Raw genomic sequence first — 24313 nt, forward strand, 5'->3', positions numbered from 1 at the left:
TGGGGATGACCAAGGGATTCAGGAAGCTGCCCTTCCCAGCTGTGGGGAGCCCAGGTCTCTGCACGGGGCATCTGGTGGGTAGGACAGTCCTCAAAGAGACCAAGGGACCTACACAGGTCTCTGTGGCCTTGGACTGGTTTCCTAACCTTTGGGCCTACATTTCCTTGGCTATGAAATGTGGAGACAGTGGTCCATTTGTGCAGACCCAATGAACCAAAGAGAAATGTGTGTCAAGCCCCCAGCACAGGGCTCAGCATGGAGTGGTTTGATGAACGGCAGAGACGCTGCTCAGTTGAGGCCCCTGGAGGCAGAAGGGGCTGTGCAAGCTTTTGGATTCTTCCTGCTCTCTGCCCTGGCCTTGATGGGGGCCTCTGGGGAGCAGCCCACCTCTCAGGGTTGGGGCAGAAAGGAAGCACGGGTTCTATGGCTTAAGTAACTCTTGTTTCCATTCTGTGAGATTCACAACACAACAGGATAAATTCTGTGACCTGGACTGGGAAATCCTAATACCTGGGCTTCAGGAAAAGAGCCTGTTTTCCTGAGCTCTGCTGGGAGCAGGATTCTGGCACATGGGGAGGGTGGGGTAGGAAGAAAGGGTGGGCACTCTCTGGGTGCCACATGGCCTTCGTTTCCCCGGTGCTTTCCTCGCAGGCCAGCAGACGGGGTGGCCTCTCACTAGGTTCCCCTGGGTCTGGGTGTTTGGAGAGCAAAAGGACCCCTACTCCTTCCCTGAGGGGGCCTCCTGAAGGCCAGCGCCCTCCTCCAGCCTGGCTCCTACGGCTCAGCGTCATCTCTGTTTCCATTTCTCTATCTTCTAAAAAAAAAAAAAACTTTTTATATTAAAAAAATAAACTTTATAGTAAAATTTATGTTAAAATGATCATATGGTAAAATCTATACTTTGTGAAAGTATAGGTTTATGTAACCCCCTGCCACAATTGGGGTGCAGAGCAGTTCCATCCCCTCCCCTCCCCACCCAAAACTCTATGCCCCACTCACAACCCATGTTCTCCATCACTATAGTTTCAGCCTTTTGAGACTGTCATGAGGGGAATCATGACAGGTGACCTCTTGAGACTGGCATCTCAGCCATTGCATTTGAAGTCAGTTTCTGGTAGACAGCATATAGTTGAGTCATGGTGGTTTGGTTTTGTTTTTTCTTTTTAAAATCTAACAATGTCTGATTTATTTTGTTGTACGTTTGGATTTAAGGATTTAAGTCTAGTGTTTTATTATTGTCAGCTGTTGCCATTATTTTTTTTTTCTTCTGTTTCCCTTTCTTGCCTTCTTCTGGGGCTCCCTTGAACGTTTTTTAGTATTCCATTTTAATTTGTCTTCCACGATTTGGACTGTGTCGTTTTGAGTGTTTTTTGGTGTTTGTTCTGAGGCATTACATACTTAACTTTCACAGTCGCTTTAGCATCTGTATCTCATCAATTACCTGTAGGCGCCTTGACTCCCCGCTGTGTGTGAACCTTGTCTTACGTGTTTCATCTCCATACATCGACAGCCCTGGTAGAATAATTTTTGCTTTCCACTGTCAAACATTTTAAAGACACTCGAGAGGAAAGGAAGTCTGTTGATATTTACCCAGAAATTTCTGTTCTTCATTTTTGATGTTTTCTTCTGCTATCATTTCTCTTCCATCCGGAAAACACACTTTAGCAATTTTTTGAGAACAAGTCTGCTGCCAGCAAATTCTCTAGTTTTCCTTTGTCTGAGAAAGTTCATTTGGGAAGGATATTTTCACTGAATAAGTGGAATTCTCGAGTAACAGTTCTTTCCTTTTAGCAATCTTACAGTGTGCCATTTCTGTCTGGCCTCCATACTTTCTGATGTCCGTCAAATGATTGCTCCCTGTTAGATAATGTGTCTTTTTTCCCGGTGTTTGCTTTGCAGGCTTTTTCCATTTGTATTAAGTGGTTTTTGTGTTTGTTTTCAAGCTACGCGGGGTCTGCGTTGCGGCGTGCAGGCTTTCTCCTGTGCAGGTGGGGGCTGCTCTCTAGTTGTGGCTTGCAGGCTTCTCACTGCCGTGGCTTTCCTTATTGTGGAGCACGGGCTCTGGGCACGTGGGCTCAGCAGCTACAGGTTCCGGGCTCTGGGCACGTGGGCCTCAGCAGCTGTGGCACGTGGCCTCAGCAGTTATGGGTTCCGGGCTCTGGAGCGCAGGCTCAGTAGCTGTGGTGCATGGGCTTACCTGATCCACAGTGTTCGGGATCCTCCCAGCCCAGGGATCGAACCCATGTCTCCTATAGTGGCAGGTGGATTCTTTACCACTCAGTCATCAAGGAAGCCCTGTATTACTAAGTTATCAGCAGTTTGATTCTTTTCTGGCTGGGTATGTGTATCCTTGGGTTTATCCTGTTTAAGTTTTGATGACCTCAGCTTCCCTGGTGGCTCACACAGTAAAGCGTCTGCCTGCGATGCGGAAGACCCAGGTTTGATCCCTGAGTTGGGAAGATCCCCTGGAGAAGGAAATGGCAACCCACTCCAATACTCCTGCCTGGAAAATTCCATGGACTGAGGAGCCTGGTGGGCTACAGTCCATGGGGTTGCAAAGAGTCGGACACGACTGAGCGACTTCACTTCACTTCACTTTAATCTGTAGATTTATATCTTTCAGCAACTCTGGGCGTTTTCAGCCATTATTTCTTCAAGGTTTGGTTTCCTTTCTCCCCAGCATCTCATAAACCTTTTGTTGTCATCCCACATTTCCTTCAGGCTCTGTTAATTTTTCTTCAATATCTTTTCTCTCTGTGCCTAGACTGGATACATTTTATTGATTTATCTTAAGGTTTTCTCCATTCTGCTGTTGGGTCCATCCACTGAAATTTTTTTTCAGTTACTGTATTTTTAGTTCCAAAATTTCCATTTGATTCTTCTTTAGATCTTTCACTTGCTGAGAGTTTTTATTTTTCCAGTTTCTTAAGAATCCTCTGATGACTTATTAAAGCATTTTTGTCATAGCTGTGTTAAAGTCTTTGTCAGGTAATTCCAACACGTCGTCTTGGCATTGGTGTCTGTTGATTGTCTTTTCCCATGGGAGTTAAGATTTCCCTGGTTCTCTTATGCTGAGTAATTTGGGATCGCATCCTGCACGTTTTGAATATGATGTTAGGAGTGAGTTAAAGTTGCTCAATCATAGCCGACCGGCTCTTTGCAACCCCATGGGCTGTAGCCTGCCAGGCTCCTCTGTCCATGGAATTCTCCAGGCAAGAATACTGCAATTCCCTTCTCCAGGGGATCTTCCTGACCCAGGGATCAAACCTGGGTCTCCCATGTTGCAAGCAGACTCTTTACTGTCTGAGCCACCAGGGAAGCCCGTGTTAGGAGACTGGGTCTTGTTGAGGTCTTATGGAGAATGTTACTGTTCCCTTTAGTGGCAACCCGCTGGCCCCGGCTCTGGTTCCAGCGTCAGTTCAGATTTCCAGCCTTCACAGTGTTGTTTGGACCTGTCCAGGTGCTCCAGCCAGTGGTCACGCTGGGGTCTGGCAGGTGGCCTGTGGCTTTAGTTCTCAAAGCTTCGGGTGTGATAGTGCAGGGTTGAACCCATGTCTCCTGCACTGACAGGCAGATTCTTCACCACTGAAGAAGGAGCCCTGAAACAACTCACACTTTTAAAAGTTGTTTTTGAAATTATTATGTAGCCGTATCATAAGAAGTGTGAAAAATAAAGAGAAAAAATGGCACCGCTCATCTGCCTGTGCAGCCTACAGTAAACCTCTGTTAGCATATGGCAGTATTACCTTTCCTTTTCTTTTCAACTGTTAGGAAGTAGTTAATACACACAAAAGTATGTGTGTGTGGTCATATTACACATATAATAAAAAATTAATACATGTACCCAGGGGCTTCCCTTGTGGCTCAGCTGGTAAAGAATCCACCTGCAATGCGGAAGACCTGGGTTCAATCCCTGGGTTGGAAAGATCCTCCGGAGACGAGAACGGCTACCCACTCCAGTATTCTGGCCTGGAGAATTCCATGGACTGTATAGTCTATGGGGTCGCAAAGAGTCAGACAGGACTGAGTGACTTTGAGTTTCACCCATCCACCCCTTAAATAGAACATTAACAGTAACTTTCAAAACTGCCTTTCTGTCCCTTCCCAATCCCGTTCTTTCAAATATACTTTTTACATAGCTAGACTCAGAGCATACATCCAATGTTGAGCCTGACTCTTGTGTTGCCCAGAACTTTCCCAGGCCCAGGTGAGGGCACGTGTGTCTCAGGCCCCTGGGAGGCCTTTGGATTCCCCCAGGAGAGAGACCGAAGCCCCAGGCCTCCATCTGGGTGGAAATGGAGGCCGTTTTGGGGTGACTTTGCCTCTCAGAAGCAGTCTGGTGCTGCTGCCTGTCTGGTGGGGTTGGGGAGGATTGCTGTGGGGGTCCCAGGGCAACGTCTGGGGGTCGTCCTAGCCCAGCACCGGGCTGTGCTCGCTCACTCCCTACCCCCCCACCCCAGGAGAAAGAGCGGCAGCGCCTGGAGAACCTGCGGCGGAAGGAGGAGGCTGAGCAGCTCCGCAGGCAGAAGGTGGAGGAGGACAAGCGCCGGCGGCTGGAGGAGGTGAAGCTGTAAGTGCCTCCGTGCCCTGCAGCCCACCCAGCCTCGCTGGACCCCCGTGACCACCCTGTGTGCCCACAGGAAGCGCGAGGAGCGCCTCCGCAAGGTGCTGCAGGCCCGGGAGCGGGTGGAGCAGATGAAGGAGGAGAAGAAGAAGCAGATCGAGCAGAAGTTTGCTCAGATCGACGAGAAGACGGAGAAGGTGCGGGCCTGGGCTGTGGGCGGCAGCTCAGTGGACTGGACCCATGGGGACCTTACCGGTCTCCTGCCCCATATCCTTCTCCTGTCCGTCATGGGCCCCGCAGTTCTGAGCCACATGGAGGGTGGAAGGTCTGCTCTGGGGCGAGCACAGCCCTGTGCTCCTGGCGGGACTGCCTCCTGGCTGCCCCCTCCCCAGGGCTGTGGGAGCAAGCCAGGACCATGGGACTCAGAGTATCTGTCACACAGAGTACCAAGCCCCACTCCATAGGGTTGAGTGAGGGGGGCTGTTCCAATGGGCATCTGGGCTTGGGCTCTGCAGGCCAAGGAGGAGCGGCTGGCAGAGGAGAAGGCCAGAAAGAAGGCAGCAGCTAAGAAGATGGAGGAAGTGGAGGCGCGCAGGAAGCAGGAGGAGGAGGCGCGGAGGCTCAAGTGGCTGCAGCAGGTGTGAATGCGGGCGCGGCCCCAGGGAAGAGGTGGGGGAGTCTGCAGGGCCCTGAGGACCGCCGGGCACACGCCGCTCCATCAGGTTGATCCTGGTGGATCTTGTTGCCTCGGGTGACAGCGACCTGCCTTGTGTTTTCTGCAGAGGCAGCAGTTTGAGGGCTAAGTCCATGGCCTCGGGAGCCAGACTTCCAATTTCATTTCTGCCCTCTGTTGGCTGTGTGACCTTGGGTGGGTTCCTTGACCTCTCTGTGCTTCATTTCCTTCAGGTAACAGTGGTATCTGTTTGATAGGGTTATTGTGAGGATTACGATTACAGGGCTTCCCTGGTGGCTCAGATGGTAAAGAATCCACCTGCAATGTGGGAGACCTGGGTTTGATCCCTGGGTCAGGAAGATCCCCTGGAGAAGTGAATGGCAACCCACTCCAGTATTCTTGCCTGGAGAATCCCTATGGACAGAGGAGCCTGGCGAACTATAGTCCGTGGGGACGCAAAGAGTCGGACAGGGCCGAGCAGCTAAGCAGAGCACAAAAGATTACAGGCCCACCTGTCCTGAGGACTGTCAGTCTCACGACTCTAGGGGATGCGAATCTGTCATTGGGGAGTTACAAGACTAGTGGCTGAAACGTATGAAGTGTTTCCACAGTGCCAGGCACTGTTCTAAGTGCGTCGTGTATATAAACCCAGCAGGCTCATGAGGCATGGGCGTAACTGTTGTCCATGTTTTATCAGTGAGGACAGACCAGGCCAGAGGGCTTGTGTGACCCGCCCGGTGTCCCCCAGCTCCAGGGTCTGGCTCCAGGCTGTAAATACGCTGCAGCAGCAGCAGTTGTCGCAGGGTGCCTCTCAGGCCGGTCATGGTGCTCCCTGTGGTCGGGGCTTTGGTGGGGTGTCCTGGGCTCACGCCGCTCTTCCTCCCCGGACGCTCTGTGGCCCCTGCAGACCAGGCTGGCCTGCGGGCCCTGACCGCGCTCCCTGTTGGCAGGAGGAGGAGGAGCGGCGGCACCAGGAGCTGTTGCAGAAGAGGAGGGAGGAGGAGCAGGAGCGGCTGCGGAAGGCGGCCGAGGCCAGGAGGCTGGCGGAGCAGCGGGAGCAGGAGCGGCAGCTGGCGGAGCAGCGGGAGCAGGAGCGGAAGAGGGAGCAGGAGCGGCTACAGGCTGAGCGGTGAGCGGCTGGGTGGGCGGCCCACCCCCCGGGGCCCCGCCGTCCTGCACGTGTGGCGCACACAGGCGTAGCCATGACCCAGGGCAGCTCCCGCCTTCACTCGGGGGTCTGGAAAAGAAGGGTTCCCTTCCTCCTATAGGCTTCCCTGGCGGCTCAGATGGGAAAGGATCTCCCTGCAGTGCAGGAGACCTGGGTTCGATCCCTGGGTCAGGAGGATCCTCCTGGAAGTATTCTTGCCTAGAGAATCCCCATGGACAGAGGAGCCTAGTGGGCTACAGTCCATGGGGTCGCAAAGAGTCGGACATGACTGAGAAAGTGACGCTTTGCAAAACAGGGAGGCTTTTTTTCTCTTGGCTCCAAACCAGGCAGACCACCCAAACGTGGTGTGTTGGTTGCTGGAGATTCAAGGAGTACCAGGCAGGGTCACTCAGGATTTTGTCTCATTCTGCCTCCAGCCGGATAAGCTGAGCCCTTTGGTGTGTTTTTTTCTCAGCTGACATGAGGCAGGGAGGTTGCAGGGCGAGCCAGCATTTCTCAGCCGTTGCTGAGGGTCTTTGGGTGGGAGCGTCCCACCAAGAAGGATGCCCTCTGGCGTCCTTGGCTCTTGCCCACCACTCTGCTCCTCTATTCTGATGATGACTTGGGTTGCCCCCCATCAACATTTCCTGGCAGCTCCCCACCCCCATTGGGGACCATGGTGGATGAGCCAGCCCTTTCAGAGACAGGGGTCTCTGCGATCGGAAAGATTTCCACACTTAGTTCCACCGGTGTTTATCCAAGACCAATCCCTGTGCCTGGTTGTGCTGGGTTCTGGGGGTGCCAGGGAGGATAAACCACAATCACCGTTGGCCGAGAGCTGTATGGGGCCCTGTGCCTGTGTGTAGACATAGAGAACTCTGCCTGTGCGAGTGTAGACACACGGCAGACCTTGGCCCAGGCCCTGCCTCCACCTCCTGGGAAACACCAGGCGTCCGTCTGCGTGGGGGGTCCACCGCCAGGGGGCTCACTGCATCGGGGCTGTCTCCTGTGCTTGAGGAGTGGCACAAAGGTGTCCTTTGACCTGTGGGCAGAGCCAGAGACAGGAGCCTGGGAAGGGAGCAGAGGGTGGCAGCTGGTGTGCTTTTAGAATCGGATGTGTGCTGGGCAGCGCCGGGGGCTTCGAGGGGACGGACGATGGTTTGGTGGTCATAATAATTGGCAGCTACACGCCTTCCACCCGTTTCTGTTTAAACCTGTGGCCGGTGTACCAGCAGCTCCACCTCCAGAGGGGCACACAGGTTCAGAGAGGTTCCGTGACTTGTTCAGGGTCATCCAAGCTAGTACACGGAGGTGGCTTGTGAGCAGCCCCGCCCAGCTTCACATCAGGCCTGGGCCTGGGTGTGGGCCTGCGGTCAGGACGAGTGGCAGTGACTCAAAAGACCTCATTTCACTGTCCTGTCAACTCTGGTTGAAAGGGGCTGGGTTCCCATCGTACGGCAGATAAGAGCCAGGTGCAGAGTTGTGGAGGAGGGGGGCCCAGCTTGGTGGCCTCAAAGCCCAGCACCCCCGACACGGCTGTGCACGCCAGCCCCCAGCACAGCTGCTGGCCCTCAGCTGGTGTGCCCACCCCGCCAGTGGGCTGGGGCGCCTGGCTTCCCTGGCAGGGACGGAACAGGGGCTCGGTTTCCTGCTCTGACTGGCTCTGGCTCGGTCCTCAGGGAGCTGCAGGAGCGAGAGAAAGCCTTGAGATTACAGAAGGAGCGGCTGCAACGGGAGCTGGAGGAAAAGAGGAGGAAGGTAACGGGGGGCCGGGCGTGTGGCTCTCAAGGGCTCTGCACTGAGCTCTGGGCTGGGGCGGCCTGGCCCCAGCGGTTCGGGCGGGAGCTGCTGTGCCCGCCGGGCTGCGCTGGGGTTGGCGCAGAGTGGGGGAGCGCACTCCCCTGGTCTGTGACATCCTGCCTCCCGCTGTCTCCGGGCCCCAGGAAGAGCAGCAGCGCCTGGCTGAGCAGCGGCTGCAGGAAGAGCAGAAGAAGGCCAAGGAGGCCGCGGGTGCCAGCAATAGTCTGAACGTGACCGTGGACGTGCAGGTGAGGCCCGGGCATCAGGGTGGAGAGGCCCCCTGGCTCTGATGATTCCCTTCCCAGGAGCTGGAGGCACAGGCTGAGTATATTAGGACTGTGAGAAAGGGGGGCTTCCCTGGTGGCTCAGCTGGTAAAGAATCCACCTGTAATGTGGGAGACCTGGGTTTGATCCCTGGGTTGGGAAGATCCCCTGGAGAAGGGAAAGGCTACCCACTCCAGTATTCTTGCCTGGAGAATTCCATGGACCATACAGTCCATGAGGTCACAAAGAATCCAACACGACTGAGCAACATTCACTTCCCTTCATGAGAAAGAGGAAGGATACAGTCAGCCCAAGTGTTTCCCCCCAACAACTATTTTTGATATATGTATTGTTCTTTATTCTGAAAGTAGAAAGTAGTTTAAAAACAAAAGAAACTGAGCTTTATAAAAGAATACAGAGCAAAAGAAAGGTGCCCTCAAAGGGTAAGTCTAAGTCTGGTGTATTTCCTTCTATATTGAAACATTCATAAATATTCTGTACACACTTTTTCTCACACACACACATATATATAGTTTTTTAAATGGGCCCAGACTGTACATTCCGTCTCAGTCTGTTCGTGCTGCTACAACAAATGACCCTAGACTGTGTGGCTGAAACAGCAGACATGCTGGGAAGGCCAGGGTCAAGGCGCTGGCAGGTGAGGGCCCTCCTCTGGCTCACAGATGGCCGTTTTCTCGCTGTGTCCTCACATGGCTGGAGGGGAGAGGGAGCTCTCTGGGGTCTTTTCTAAGGGAACTGATCCCACTGAGGAGGGCTGTACCTCCCAAAGGTCCCACCTCCAGATACCATCACACTGGGGATTAGGATTTAACATAGGAATGTGGGGGAAGAATACAAACGTTCAGTCCAGAACACATACCGTTTAGCAGCTTGATTTTTTTTCCCCCTCCTTTTTTTTTTTTGCTTCTTTAATGTGTTGTACACAACTGTTTCACCAGTTATTAATTGCTTCTGGTGGCTGTGTGCCACTTGGTACCAGAATTTCTTTAATCAGCCCTCCCCGACTAGCATTTAGGCTATTAATGCTGTTACAGATGGATGTAGTGTGAGGAAGGGTTTTCGTTGCAATCTACTTTAGGATGTTGAAAACTTGGAAGGTCGCTGAACCAGGTGGTTAAATTACAAATCATGGAGTTCCCGGTGCAGTGCCCTGCAGCCATTCAAAGGACATACACACATACACACTGACCTGGAAGAACATTTGAAACATGCTTTTACATGAAAAAGGAAGACATAAGAGTCATGTACGTGGCATGATTTTTTTTTTTTTCAATCAAAAAGCAACCCCTGAACGTTTTTCTTTCTTTTCCCTGTGAAATGAGGGGAGGTGGCCAGAGCCCGGCGCTTCTCAGCGTCAGGAGAGGCCAGCATGCAGGGCGGGCAGCCAGTAGCCATGTTCACCTTTTCCAGTCTCCAGCTTGTACGTCGTATCAGATGACCCCTCAGGGGCACAGGGCTCCCCCCAAGATCAATGCGGATGACTACGGGATGGATCTAAACAGTGATGACTCCACCGATGACGAGGCCCATCCCCGGAAGCCCATCCCCAGCTGGGCCCGAGGTGAGCGGGGCCTGGAGCTCCCCAGGAGGGCAGCTTCCCACTTGTGACTCCGAGGGCTCGACGGCTGTGGGTGTCAGGAGCCCATTGTGCCTGTGGGCTGGCAGCTTGACTCTCGGGCCAGCTCTGTGTCGGACCTCCGGATGCTCCTGGAAAGGGTGGGCGGCCCTGACCAGTGAGCTCACCTGTAGACCAGACCTACGGTGCTGGGTGCCTCCGTTCTCAGCAGTTGAATTAGATCCTGGCTGACTGCCGGCAGGTGTGGTGCTGGGTATTCCGTCTCAGACGCTGGCCTCCCCCTGGGAGCCCCACCCAGTAGGCCAGATGGACCCAAATATGTCGCCTGGGATGGGAATAGAGCTCAGAGAGGCAGCGGGGTTTTGGCTGTGCATGAAGAGCTGGAGTGGGGGTTCTGGCCAGCTGGTGGCGGGAGCTGGGGGTGGAGATGGGAGCCCTTAAGCAGGATTGGGCCCCGAGTTTACACGTCTCTAAACAGAAGTGTGGGTGAGTTTGAAGGTGCCTTAGGCTTGGGTCCAAACCCTGCGGGAGTGAGCGAGGCCAGTGGGTGCCCATCTCACAGAACTGGCCGAGCTGAGGGTGGGGTGGGCCTCACTCCCCGGAGGAAGGGCCCAGAGCCCCGGGAGCTCAGCCCTCTACAGACCACAGGCCCTGTGAGTCTCACTTCATCTAAACCCCACAGTAACTGGAATCTGACTCTGTCTCCTTAATAATAAGTCATTCTGGAGGTGGCAGCTGGCAGGAGTCAGCGTGGCTGGGATGCCAGGCTAATTGTGGTTGACCTCCACCAGCCCACTTGAACTCTCAGTTCTCCCATCTGGAATGGGGCTGCTGAGAGCACCCAGCTGAGAAGGGCACGTTAGTGCAGGAAGGCCTGGTACCAGGCAAGCGCTGGGCACGCATTCTGCCACCCTGACCCCCTGGGTTCCTCCTCAGCCTCGCTCTAGGCTCTGAGCCACCAGCAGCCCCAGCCGGCACCAGGCATGACGAGGCTGCGGTGTCGATGGTGTGAGTAGCTGGTCAAGGCCATCAAACATGACGTCAGATGTGTTGGTCCTGGAGCTGGACTTGTCTTTAGACCCCAGCTCTGCCGGTCACCAGCTGTGTGCCTTTGGGCAGGTCTCGTCGAGGTGGCCGTGGTGGTCTCACGATGAGGTGGTCATGCAGTGACCTCGGCCGAGTGCCTGGCTCACGTGAGCTGCCAGAGCAGGGCTACAGGAGCGGGCAGTGAGGGGTTATTGCTGTTTCGTAGAGGAGGACTCTGCGGAGAGTTGATGTGGCAGGAGGTGGGGGAGTGAGGAGGCAGAGAGGTTGACAGGGCTTCTGTGGGAGGGCAGGGAGATGGGAGGAGACTCAGGGGGAACACAGGGCAGTGAGCTAGCCCTTCATGTCCCCCCGCAGGCACCCAGCTCAGCCAGGCCGTCATCCGCCAGTATTACCAGCCCCCAGACCTTCTGGATCTCTTCGGAAGCCTCCTCCAGCTGGACTTGGAGGAAATCTTCCAGAAGAGCAAGCCCCGCTACCATAAGCGCACCAGCTCCGCCGTGTGGAACTCGCCGCCCCTACAGGGCCCCAGGGTCCCTGGCAGCCTGGCCTACAGCCTGAAGAAGCACTGAGCCAGGCCCGCGGGCCCGCTCGACTGTCTCAGCCTTTGCTGTGTCTGTCTGTCCGTCTCTCTGTTGACCTGCTGCCCTCCTGCCTGGTATCCTGTCCCTGAGGGTTTGGTCAGATGTATATAAATGTCCTCTGTGTCACGGGTGAAGAGCAGCCTAGCCCCGCCTGGTCTGTTGACAGCACTCTGTAAATAGATTGTTAGAGTTCAGTTGAATTTTAGCCTGTAGTGTTTGAGAGCTAGATTAATAAAGCCTATTCCTTTAAGTCTGCTGTCGGTATCATGGCACCAGGCCTTCTCTGCACAAAGCCCCGGACCCTGGCTCTGTCTTGGGCTGCCGGAGGGGCCAGAAGAGGAGATGTGTCGAGGTCAGCTGGATCCCACCCACAGAGAGGCTGATGGAGCAGGCGATTCCGATGGCAGCCCTGAACAACCCTGAGAAACACTTCAGTTACTTTCGTGTTGAGGCAGGTGACATTACAAGCCTGTTTTTCTGGGCACCACCCTGCTTGGAAAGAGGGGCTCATTCAGTGGGTCAGACTTGGAGTTAAGGTCAGAGTTGGGCTCTTGACACAGCTCTGCCACTTAACACAGGCCCTCAGCCCCTCCACGCCTCAGGTTCCATCCACCCTCGCCACACAGATGCTGGAAGGACTTTAGAACATGGACGTGCCACTGAAACAGATCTGGGTGAGGAAGGGGACACCTCTTGAAACTACCTCAGGACCAGTACGTGCAAGCAGCTGGGATGTTTCTTCAGCAAAACCAGGCAGCCGCCAGGTTAAATGCTCATTAGCCGCCTCATTATTGCGTCTCCATGGAAGCTGGCCCTGCCCCACTGCCGCCAGCTGTGTACTAAGCCTGCCATAGCTCCGTCTCCTCCTCCAGCTCTTGGGACAGGGGTTGGTGAACTTGGGCCTGTGGGCCAAATCAAGTCACAGTCTGTTTTTGTCAAGTTTTATTGGAATCCACTCTATAGACATGAATTAACTACTGTCCCCATCTGCCTGCTGAGGGCAGAGTTAAATAGTTACAAAAGAGGCCTAATGTTTGGCAAAGGTGAGAGTATTTACTCTATACCTTTACAGAAAATGTTCGCTGACCCTACTTCAGGACAAAATCAAGGCTGAATGTAAGAGAGATTTTTAAAAATGAGCAGAGTGAATACATATAACAGGCTGAAATCTAGAAGATTCCACCCATGAAAAGAAAAACATTTTACTGCTCATTCAAACAATTTAAATTTGTTTCGTATGTTCTCTGGGCTTCCCAGGTGGTGCTAGTGGTAAGAACCCACCTGCCAACGCAGGAGACCTAAGAGACGTGGCTTCCATCCCTGGGTCGGAAAGATCCAGTATTCTTGCCTGGAGAATCCCATGGACAGAGGAACCTGGCAGGTGGGCTACAGTCCATGGGGTCACAGTCAGAAACGACTGATGCAGTGTACACCCGTGCACACGTGTTCTTTGATGAGAAACTTGTGTTGAGTCTACTGGTGAGGGTGTCTTTGCCTAAAGCCATAATGTCAAGATATGGCCTCTTGTAAGCGTATTTGTATGGTGGGTTTGAGAAGAAATTGTTAATCAGCAAAAGGGTGGTTACAGTCACTCTGCGTCTTCACCAGCACGTGATATTCTTGGTGCTTCATATTTTCGCTGTTTTTATAGATGTGTAGTGAGTTCTTGTGTGTTTTTTTTTTTTTTTTTTAACTTTGGCAGCACAGTGAGGCCTGCAGGATCTTGATTTCCCAACCAGGGATCAAACCTGTGCCCCCTGCAGTGGAAGCTTGGAGCCTAAGTCCTAACCACAGGACCACCAGGGGATTCCCTCTTCATGGTTTTAATTTGCATTTCCCTAACGGCTGGGTGTGCTGACCGTCATCTCATGTGCTTACTTGCCATCTGCGTATCTTTGGCAAAGTGTCTGTTCAACTCATTTGTTCATTTTTAAGTTGAGTTGTTGGTTTTCTTGCTGTTTAGAATCTATATATTCTAGACGTAAATCTGTTGTCAGATAAGCACTATTTTGTCCTAGTCTGCAACTTGTCTTTTCATTCACTTACGAGTATTTTTCGTAGAGCACAAATTTTACTTTTGATAAAGTTCAATTTATTAACATTTTCCTTTTATGGATTATGCTTTTTTGGCTTCATGTCTAAGAAATCTTTGTCCAGCTCCAGTTCTCAATGACTTTCTCCTATGTTTTCTTCTAAATATTTCATAGTTTTACATATTACATTTAGGTTTATGATCTAGTTTGTGTTAATTTTTTTTTATGTGAAGTTTATGTTTTTGTTTTGGGAGCATATCTATATGTTCCCAGTTGTTTTAGGACCGTTTGTTTAAACGACTGTTCTTTTCCTTTTTTTTTTTTTTTTTTTTTAACGACTGTGCTTTTTCACAAAATCAGTCAGCCGTATTTGACTGTATCTGTTTCTGGACTTTGTATTCTCCTTCCTTGGTCTATGGGTCTCTCTTTTCACAGTAGTATTGACCATGCTTCATGGTCAAGATTACTGTAGCTTAAAGTCTTAAAAATCTGATAGTGTGATTTCTCCATCTTTATTCTTCCCTTTCAAAATTATCTTGGCTTTTCTTTCAGTGTTGCCTTTCTGTGTAAAATTTAGAATCGACTTATCTATATAAAAGTGCTGCTGGGATATTGATTGAAATTACATTAAACCTGTAGATTAACTTGGGGAGAGCGGACATGTCTGTGATGGCGAGTCACATGAGCTAGCTCTCCATTTATTTGCGTCTTTAGTTTCTTTTATCAGCATTTTGTAGTTTCAGCATGCAGATTCTGTATAAGTATTGTTAGATTTCTAGCTAAGTATTTTCTTGGAGCCTTTATAAATGGTACTGTCTTTCTAATTTTGGTTTCCAGTTGTTCATTGCTGGTATATAGAAATCCAGTTGACTTTTGTGTGTTGACCTTGTATCTTATAATGCAAGTTAAGCAGTACTTAGAGGGAAATTTATAGCGCTAAATGCTTATATGAGAAGAAGTCTCAAATCTACGACCCTAGCTTCCACTTTAAGAAACTAGAAAAAGAAGGGCAACCCAAACTATAGGCAGAGGGGAAATAACAAAGGTAGAGTGGAAGTCGATGACATTGGAAAGAAAAAATAATAGAGAAAAGCTTAATTAAACCAAAAGCTGATTCTTTAAGAAGCTAAAAAAAAAATGTAAACCTCTTTCAAAACTGATAAAGAGAAAAAGAATGAACAAATGACCAATGTCAGGAATGAGAGGAAACACTACGGATTCTATAGACACTAAAAGGATATTATGAACAGTTTATGATGTTCGACAATCTAGGCGAGCACAGATTTCATGGAAGATACAGATTATCTCAGTCACTCAAAAAGAAGTGTAAAATCTAAGTAGCCCTATCTATACGAGAGAAATTTAATTGTTTAAAATACATATGTATGGTCACATGATTTTGGACAAAGGTGGAAAGGCAATTTAGTGCGAGGAGAATAATTTTTTTTTTTTTTTTCAGCAAAGTGTCTTGAAATCGTTGGACATATTTAAAAATCTCCAACCCCACTCACACCATCTACCAGATTAATTCATGATGGATTGTGGTGCTAAATGTAAAAACTAAAACTATGAAACTAGAAAAAACAATGGGACAAAATCTTAGCATCTGTGTTCAGCACAGGTTTCTCTTAACACATGACAACAACAGTATTCCCTGGTGGCTCAGACAGTAAAGAATCCGCCTGCAATGCAGGAGACCCAGGTTCTACCCATGGGTTGAGAAGATCCCCTGGAGAAGGGAATGGCAACCCTCTCCAGAGTTCTTGCCTGGAGAATTCCATAGACAGAGAAGCTACCATCCGTGGGTCTGCAAAGGGTCAGACATGACTGAGTGACTAACACTTTCATAAAGGAAACATTTCAAACTCTTCCCCCTTTAAAAATCACTGCTGGGACTTCCCTAGTGGTCCAGTGATTAAAAATCTGGCTACCAGTGCAGAGAACACAGGTTCAATCCCTGGTCCAAGAGGATCCCACATGCCGTTGGGGCAGCTAAGCCTGAATACCGCGACTACCAAGCCCATGTTGTAGAGCTGATGCCCTGCAACAAGAGAAGCCACCACAGTGAGACGCCCGGGCACCGCAGCAGAGAGTAGTCCCCGCTCGCCACAACCAGAGAAAGCCCACAGAGAGTAATGAAGGACCCAGCAAAGCCAAACACTGTTGCTAACCATTCCCCCACCCCTATGACTGGGGTGATGAGCCTGTAACCATATTCCTGGGGTTTCCCTGGTGGTGCTAGTGGTAAAGAATCCACCGGCCAGTGCAGTACCACAGGAGACTCGGGTTTGATCCCTGGGTCGGGAAGAACCCCCTGGAGTAGGAAATGGCAACCCGCTCCAGAATCCTTGGCTGGAAAATCCCAGGGACAGAGGAGGCCTGGCGGGCTACAGTCCGTGAGGCCAAAAAGAGTGGGACACGACTGAGCAATTGAGCACACCGTATTTCCAGGGATAAAGCTGGGAATGGGTTCAACTAGGCTCTCTCTTGCTTTGGTTGGACCTATTCACGTGTAACCTCATTGTAACCTTTTACCTACCTGACACCCTTCCCCTGGTCAGGCCCCAGCTGGCTGCCTGCTCTGTGATGCTTTCCCTGTCTCAGGTGGACTAAGGCCGACTGCTTTCTGGCTCCCTCTGGGGGTGGTGATGCTCTGGGTACCCACAGCTCTGAGGTCAGCTGAGCACCAGTGAATGCTGGGTAATCTCTGCTTGGGCAGCAGCCTCTGCTCCTCTGGGTTTCCCTGATGTAAATACTCCTCCAGAAGCTTTAGGAAAGAAGGAAGCACACGCATGAGAAGGGGAACTGATCATAGCCTGTATTCCAAAGGCTTCCAAACTTGACCAAGACCTAAGGTTACGGTCCTGTCTGAGCCACTTGGAGCTCAGTTCTGAGGTTCCCTTGGACACGTAGAGAGCAATCAGTAGCACCTAGCACTAAAGAAGCTGAGCACTTGAGCTCCGAGGCACTAGCTTTGTATCCTTCCTGACTGAGGAGAACAAGCTAAGTTGTCCCCAACCAGCAAAACAGAAAATAAATTCCACAGCCCACCCCAACCAAAGCTCCACTCAGTGCAAATAATTTTGAACTTTCTTGACCAAGGCAATCTGTTGTGCATGCTGGAAGGAGGAAGTGAACTTATTTTCTTATAATGAGAAGAGGGGGGTACGTTTTAAATAGTCACATCTTTTCCTTTCTTTGGCTGCACCAGGTCCTAGTTGCGGCACCCAGAATCTAGTTCCCTGACCAGGGGTTGAACGTGGGCCTCTGCATTGGTAGCACATAGTCTTAACCACGGGACCACCAGGGAAGTCCCTAAGATAGTCGCATCTTCATTTGGCACTTGCCTTGATCGCAACTTATTAAGCCTGAGAAAGTGGACATAAAGGTGGACGCTTTCATTAGGATTTAGTTGCCTTTAGTTGCCTTTAGTCGTACTTGCCCACAGACACACACACGCGCGTACACACAACACCTGCCAACATTATTTACCTCTTCAAACATTCCCCATCCTCTGCTATTAAGATACAGGAAGGCAGGTCATCTCAGATTAATTTCAGGGTAACCATTCTAGGGTTATATATCAAGGGAGAGGGGGTAACAACCCATGAGAGCTGTGACATTTCTTTGGGCCTCTGTGTTGTCCCTACCCAGCTCTGCCTCTGGCCTGGAGGGCTCGGTGGGGGTGAGGATCCATCCCTCAGAGCAGGAGAACTTGAGGGGTCTATTTGTGTCCGTGGATTGTGATTTGAGAATGACAAAGAGGTAAGGGCCCCTGGGATTCTGTAACAAAACAAGTACAGGACCATTTCCTGTACCCTCACCACAAAGGCAGTCACAGTGTTTTTACTGAGTGAAGCCAAGAAGAAGGTGGCATTGTGGGAGCACCGGGGGGTCCAGACAAAGACGGTGGCACTCAAAAAGGAGCTGGAACGTGTCCCCACTCTGGTCCAGCCCAGGGGATGCTGCTCGGAAAAGCATGGTCTCCTGGGCTGCAGCCTCAGGACTGGGTCCCACTGGCCCTTCCGCTGTTGTATCTCATGTTTTGATGAAACAGATCAAGAGTGGCTCAGGCAGAGAACATAACCCAGCAGTAAACTCCTTACTGTGTGAGGGTCAAGGGCATGGGGTTTGTTATCCATCCTGAATTAACTGCTTCCCCAGGAACTGTCTGGGAGTAAGGATGATAACTGTCAATTACAAAGCATAGACAGTCGGATTCCCTGGTGGCTCAGTTGGCAAAGAATCCATCTGCAATGCAGGAGACACAGGTTCGATCCCTAGGTTGGGAAGATCCCCTGGAGAAGGAAATGGCAACCCACTCCAGTATTCTTACCTGGAGAATCCCATGGACAGAGGAGCCTTTGCATCCATAGGGTCGCAAAGAGTCAGACACAACTTAGCGACTAAACCACCACCACCGTGTACAGGTCTTCTGCAAGGTCTGAGGGTCTGTGCCTCAATCACATCTTCTCTCTGAGCCAGGGGAGGGGTGGTAATGGTATCATCTTCGTCTTCATTTGAAGTTTACGCAAAGTGAGACTCAATGGCAATGCCAAGCTGATGTAGGGCGTGTGGTCGGGTCGGAATCTCTTGACTCTGAAGGTGTTGCTCCAGATCAGCTCTGCTGTACTGCTGTCCAGACATGAGGAAGGTAAGGGGAGGCCCTCCATTGTCTCTTACTTGCACCCAGACTTTTCTGATGCCGCCGGCAACTGCTAGTCTTTGGCCTGCGATGTGTCCTCATCCAAGGCTGCTGTAACTTACCCAGGCTTCCTGACGCCCCCTAGTGGCCAGCACGGTATCATGTATCACCCAGGAGGCTGGCAGATGACATACCCAGAAGTGCCAGGAGCTGAAGTCTTCCTGGGGTGGATTTTGACTAACGGGGAACTGGAGGTAGGAGGGAGCTGCCACCTTCCTGTCTCCCACAGGGGTTTCTGAGGCATCGTTTCTCCACACAGCCCATCTGGAGAAGTCCCACTGCCCAGCAAACTGCCGTGTCTCCACACTGGGTGGGCATGGAGCGGTGGTTGACGCAATCAAGCCCATTTGCCCGACACCTGTCCTGGCTCACGTCCCTTTTGCCTGGTTTCCGGGAGGCCTGGGGACATCTAGTGGTGAGGTAGGGGTACAGCGGGTGTAACAGCATAGATATCCCCCGAGTTGGCCAAGTAAGGGAGCAGTGGAGTAGATCAATGGCACCCCACTCCAGTACTCTTGCCTGGAAAACCCTATGGACGGGGGAGCCTGGTGGGCTGCAGTCCGTGGGGTCGCACAGAGTCAGACACGACTGAAGCGACTTAGCAGCAGCAGCAGAGTAGATCAGGGCCAAACACAGAGTTTCCTTATTTTTATTATTTTCTAAGTGACAGTGGTAAGGAATCCGCCTGCCAGTGCAGGAGATACAAGAGATGTGGGTTCGATCCCTGGGTCAGGAAGATCTCCAGGAGCAGGAAATGGCAACCCGCTCCAGTGTTCTTGCCATGGACAGAGGAGCCTGGCAGGTTACAGTCCATGGGGTGGCAAAGAGTCAGACACGACTTGAGCATGCACACACACATACACATAATGACCCGCATGAAGGACCCTTGTAACTTTGGGTGTTGGGATCTCCACTGGTCAGCTGCTGCTGCTGCTGCTAAGTCGCTTCAGTTGTGTCCGACTCTGTGCGACCCCATAAACAGCAGCCCACCAGGCTCCCCCGTCCCTGGGATTCTCCAGGCAAGAACACTGGAGTGGGTTGCCATTTCCTTCTCCAATGCATGAAAGTGAAAAGTGAAAGTGAAGTCGCTCAGTCATGTCGGACTCTTCGAGACCCCATGGACTGCAGCCTACCAGGCTCCTCCGTCCATGGATTTTCCAGGCAAGAGTACTAGAGTGGGGTGCCATTGCCTTCTCCATCCATTGGCCAGAGGGAGGATCTAAAAATCAGATGGTCACACTGGAGCACTGGCTGCATGTTGATGAAATACAGTGAAGTGGACCTCCGTGTCTGGGTTCTGGACCAGGTCCCTCTGGGGTTGTCCTGCCCAGAACTGAGCCCTGACTCACGATAGGTGAGAGGAGAGCAGAGGGGCTGGGAGAGCTGGGCTCTCCTCCATGTCTGCTATCACTGCTTTCTCCTCCGCCAAGAACTCAGCAAATGAGCTCTCAAAGCAAGCTTTGACAAACACATTCAACTCTGCCCGCAGATGCTGGAGGAAGAGGCTTAGGCCCGTTCACCGTGATAGCAAGCCAGCGCTTGTGCGTTGTCAGGGGGGCACTGTGCGTGAAGCATGGCCCCACCTGTGAAGCAAGGTACCAGCCTATGGACATCCATGCCTGGATGGATGGGGAAAAGACTCGAGTTAACACTGGCTGTATCCGAGTGACTTCCAACATCTTCCATGCGCTTTCTTCATTTTTTTCAAAATTTCTAAAGAGTGCTCTGTCCATTACACAGTGCCTTGCATAACAACTTTCATTTATTCCTAAAAATCCTGCCCACTGAGTGAAAAACATTCCTGTTATTTTTAATGGGAAAAATGATGATGTGTTTCATTACAAACCAACGTTCCCAAATTATTTTCACAGATAGAAAAATATATCAGTGGAACAAGGAAAAGTTTATGTAAATAATACATGACACCTTGAAAGTCAAAATGCAGTTTCTGTGCATAAACGTCGCAATAATGGTATTGTGCTCTTTTTTTTTTTTTTTTCGTCATCATCTCCACACAATTTTCATTATCAGCTTCTCAGTCTTTTGGGAGCTCATGATTACCTTACACCCAAATGAGACTTAAAAGTATAGTACCTTTACTATATATAAAGCTGCATATGTTAATATATATACCTTTATATCCATATCTATATCTATATCTGTAACTTTATATCTATAGCTGTCTACCTTTAGAACAAAATTAAGGCTAAATACAGGAGGACTTTCAAAAAAATGGGAAATTATTTAGTGTGCACTATACACGTTAGTCTAAAAGATTCTATCCATGCAAAGAAAAGTGTTTTAGGATTCATTCAAATACAGAGTGCATTTAAAATTTGTTTCATATGACATTCTATGACTGGGAGGGGTTGTGCTGAGTAAAGTGGCGAGTATGTCTTTGCCTGGGCTTCCCAGATTTCCCAGGCAAGACAACTGGAGTGGGTTGCCATTTTCTTCTCCGTTTGATCCCGACCCAGGGATCAAACCCATGTCTCCCGCATTTGCAAGTGGATTCTTCGCTACTGCCTGCAATGCAGGAGACCTGGGTCAAGAAGATACTCTGGAGAAGGAAATAGTAACCTGCTCCAATATTCTTGCGTAGAGAATTCCATGGACAAAGAAGCCTGGCGGTCTATAGTCCATGGGGTTGCAAAGAGTCAGACACAACTGAACAGCTAACACTTTCTTTCACTTTCTTTGCCGCTGAGTCACAAGGGAAGCACAGCTGGAGCATAGGAGCTCTAAAAGTTCCGGAGGGGATGCTAGTTAGGGAACCACCGATGTATGCAGAGGCAATGTACATTTAACATTGTAAAAGCATTACAATGCTAACATATGCATATATGCATATGCATATATAATGCAAACATTATAAAGCATGACAAAAGTCATCAAGAATGATTGTCAACAGCAGCTCCATTTAATAAAAACTTAGTGTGTGTCTGGAATTACGATGAGGTCTTTACCTGCATTATCCACATTCACCCTCTCAGAGCCCTGCAGGACAGTCATGACCATTTTCAGTTCAGTCCAGTTGCTTAGTCGTGTCCAACTCTTTGCAGCCCCATGGACTGCAGCATGCCAGGCCTCCCTATCTATCACCAACTCCCGGAACTTGCTCAAACTCGTGTCCATCGAGGCGGTGATGCCATCCAACCATCTCATCCTCTGTCATCCCCTTCTCCTCCTGCCTTCAGTCTTTCCCAGCATCAGGGTCTTTTCCAATGAGTCAGTTTTTCACATCAGGTGGCCAAAGTATTGGAGTTTCAGCTTCAGCATCAGTCCTTCCAATGAATATTCAGGACTGATTTCCTTTAGGATTGACTGGTTGGATCTCCTTGCAGTCCAAGGGACTCTCAAGAGTCTTCTCCAACACCACAGTTCAAAAGCATCAGTTCTTCAGCACTCAGCTTTCTTTATAGTCCAACTCTCACATCCATACATGACTACTGGAAAGACCACAGCTTTGACTAGACGGACGTTTGTTAGCAAAGTAATATCTCTGCTTTTTAATATGCGGTCTAGGTTGGGCATAGCTTTTCTTCCAAGGAACAAATGTCTTTTAATTTCATGGCTGCAGTCACTATCTGTAGTGATTTTGGAGCCCCCCAAAAGGAAGTCTCTCTCACTGTTTCCATTGTTTCCCCATCTATTTGCCATGAAGTGATGGGATCAGATGCCATGATCTTAGTTTTCTGAATGTTGAGTTTTAAGTCAACTTTTTCATTCTCCTCTTTCACTTTCATCAAGAGGCTTTTAGTTCTTCTTCACTTTCTACCATAAAGGTGGTGTCATCTGGATATCTGAGGCTATTGATGTTTCTCCCAGCAATCTTGATTCCAGCTTGTGCTTCTTCCAGCCCAGCGTTTCTCATGATGTATTCTGCATATGCGTTAAATAAGCAGGGTGACAATATACAGCCTCGACGTACTCCTTTCCCAGTTTGGAACCAGTCTGTTGTTCCATGTCCAGTTCTAACTGTTGCTTCTTGACCTGCATACAGATTTCTCAAGGGGCAGGTCAGGTGGCTTGGTATTCCCATCTCTTTCAGAATTTTCCACAGTTTATTGTGATCCACACAGTCAAAGGCTTTGGCGTAGTCAGTAAAGGAAAAGTAGATGTTTTTCTGGAACTCTCTTGCTTTTCCAATGATCCAGCGGATGTTGGCAATTTGATCTCTGGTTCCTCTGCCTTTTCTAAATCCAGCTTGACCATCTGGAAGTTCACGATTAACGTACTGTTGAAGCCTGGCATCCTGACCTTGTGTTAATGTTATCTCAAAATACATGTTGTGGGTGAGGGGCCTGATGCCAGTCTCTGAGTTTTGAGACATTTCCTTTCTCTGATTAGCAGACGGCTAGTAGCTATATAACATCCAGCTAAAGATTAGCAGGGGGGTACTCTTTCTGCCCCCTTCTGATGTTTATGTCAGAAGCTTTCTCTATCTCTCTTATAGTTTAAAAAAACTATTACACAAAAGCTCTGAGTGATCAAGCCTCGTCACTGACCCTGGATTGAATTCCTCTCCTCCAAAAGCCTAGAATCCTGGTGTCTTTCACGGCTCAGCAATAATCTTTCAACAACCTTTCTGCATATACATTAAATATGCCCATTTTACAGAGTAGTAAACAGGCTTAGGGTTAAAAATCACACAGCAGGTAGATGACGTAGTCACATTCCAGTTCTGGTCTCTGTCCCTAAAGCCCAGGCACGCGGTGAACATTTGGTCTCCTGGCTTCCCTGGTGACTCAGACAGTAAAGAATCCGCCCTCAATGCCAGAGACCTGGGTTTGATCCCTGGGTTGAGAAGATCCCCTCAAGGAGGCATGGCAATCCTCTTCAGTATTCTTGCCTGGAGAATCCCCATGGACAGAGCAGCGGCAGTCCACGGGGTCACAAAAAGTCAGACACGACTGAGCAACTACGCACAGCACACCTTCTATATCCAGTAAGCAGTTTCCTGGGGTGACGCCCCTGGAAATTGTTCCAGAGATCAAATGGAGCCGAGAAGGTCAAGGTGACCCATGTTCTGCTGACCTGGAGGGTGAGACAGAATCAGGAAGGCCAAGATCACGTGCGTGACTGGACTGGCAGCGGCCAGTGTTTAAAGGCCAGAGCAGGGAGTCTCTGGTGTCTACTGCTTATGTGCCAGCATCTGAGCCCACCCGCCTCTGCAATCTGGGCTCCTGCAGGCAGCCTGGACACGCCCTGGGGAGGCCAGTCCCGAGGTGTCACAGGAGCAAGGATGTGAACTTGGAGCACACGCTCTTCTGGGAGTGGTATTCCTACGTACCTCAAGGTCAGCGGGAATGCTGGAGAAGGCTTTGTGCCCCAGGGATGGGAATCACTTCTTTGCCTCCAAACCTCAGTGCTTCTGGTTTTTGTCCCCCCGTTTCACAGTAAATCTAGCTCCTAGAGAGTACAGCGAAAAAGGAAAGTTGGGTCACACTGGAGTTCCCTTTCCTTTGTTGATGGTTCTTTTCTTGAACCTGGACTCTGGAACCCATCTTCTCTTCAATTCCATTGCTACTTCCTCATCATCTCCTACTTGGACTTGCCCAGGAGTCCGCTTCCCTCATCAATCATCCTTTGACTGGTTCCTCCCTGCAGTCGCAGCCATTTATGCATAAATCCTCTTGTTGAACAACTGTTTCATGTAAGCCACAGTGGATATACATCAGTAAAGAAAACAAACCAAAATCCTTGTCTTCACAAAGCTTATGTGTTATTGAGGGAAACAAAACAATAAGCCAACCAAAGAGATAAAATTTAAAGTACACGGTGATAAAACCATAGAGAAAAAATAAGGCAGGAGGTGGGGTGGTTTTGCGGTTTTAATTAGGATGGACAGCACCTGAAACTAATATTTTTTTGTAAATCAGCTATAGCAATTGTGTAGTGT

The 24313-nt window shown here is 50.1% G+C and overlaps 1 protein-coding gene across 1 annotated transcript in view; it reads left to right on the forward strand.

The window, feature by feature from the left end:
- INCENP (inner centromere protein) overlaps nucleotides 1-11923 on the forward strand; it is a 28690-nt gene extending 16767 nt beyond the window's left edge. Inside the window, exons 11-18 of the mRNA XM_027959478.3 lie at nucleotides 4461-4570; nucleotides 4641-4761; nucleotides 5080-5202; nucleotides 6188-6366; nucleotides 8064-8142; nucleotides 8328-8432; nucleotides 9880-10030; nucleotides 11447-11923. Coding sequence (XP_027815279.2) covers nucleotides 4461-4570; nucleotides 4641-4761; nucleotides 5080-5202; nucleotides 6188-6366; nucleotides 8064-8142; nucleotides 8328-8432; nucleotides 9880-10030; nucleotides 11447-11661 — 1083 coding nt within the window. The 3' untranslated portion in view covers nucleotides 11662-11923. The remainder of the gene's footprint in view (nucleotides 1-4460; nucleotides 4571-4640; nucleotides 4762-5079; nucleotides 5203-6187; nucleotides 6367-8063; nucleotides 8143-8327; nucleotides 8433-9879; nucleotides 10031-11446) is intronic.
- The last annotated feature ends 12390 nt before the right edge of the window (nucleotides 11924-24313 follow it).

This window comes from Ovis aries, chromosome 21 (genome assembly GCF_016772045.2).
Source record: "Ovis aries strain OAR_USU_Benz2616 breed Rambouillet chromosome 21, ARS-UI_Ramb_v3.0, whole genome shotgun sequence".
NCBI classification, from domain to species: domain Eukaryota; kingdom Metazoa; phylum Chordata; class Mammalia; order Artiodactyla; family Bovidae; genus Ovis; species Ovis aries.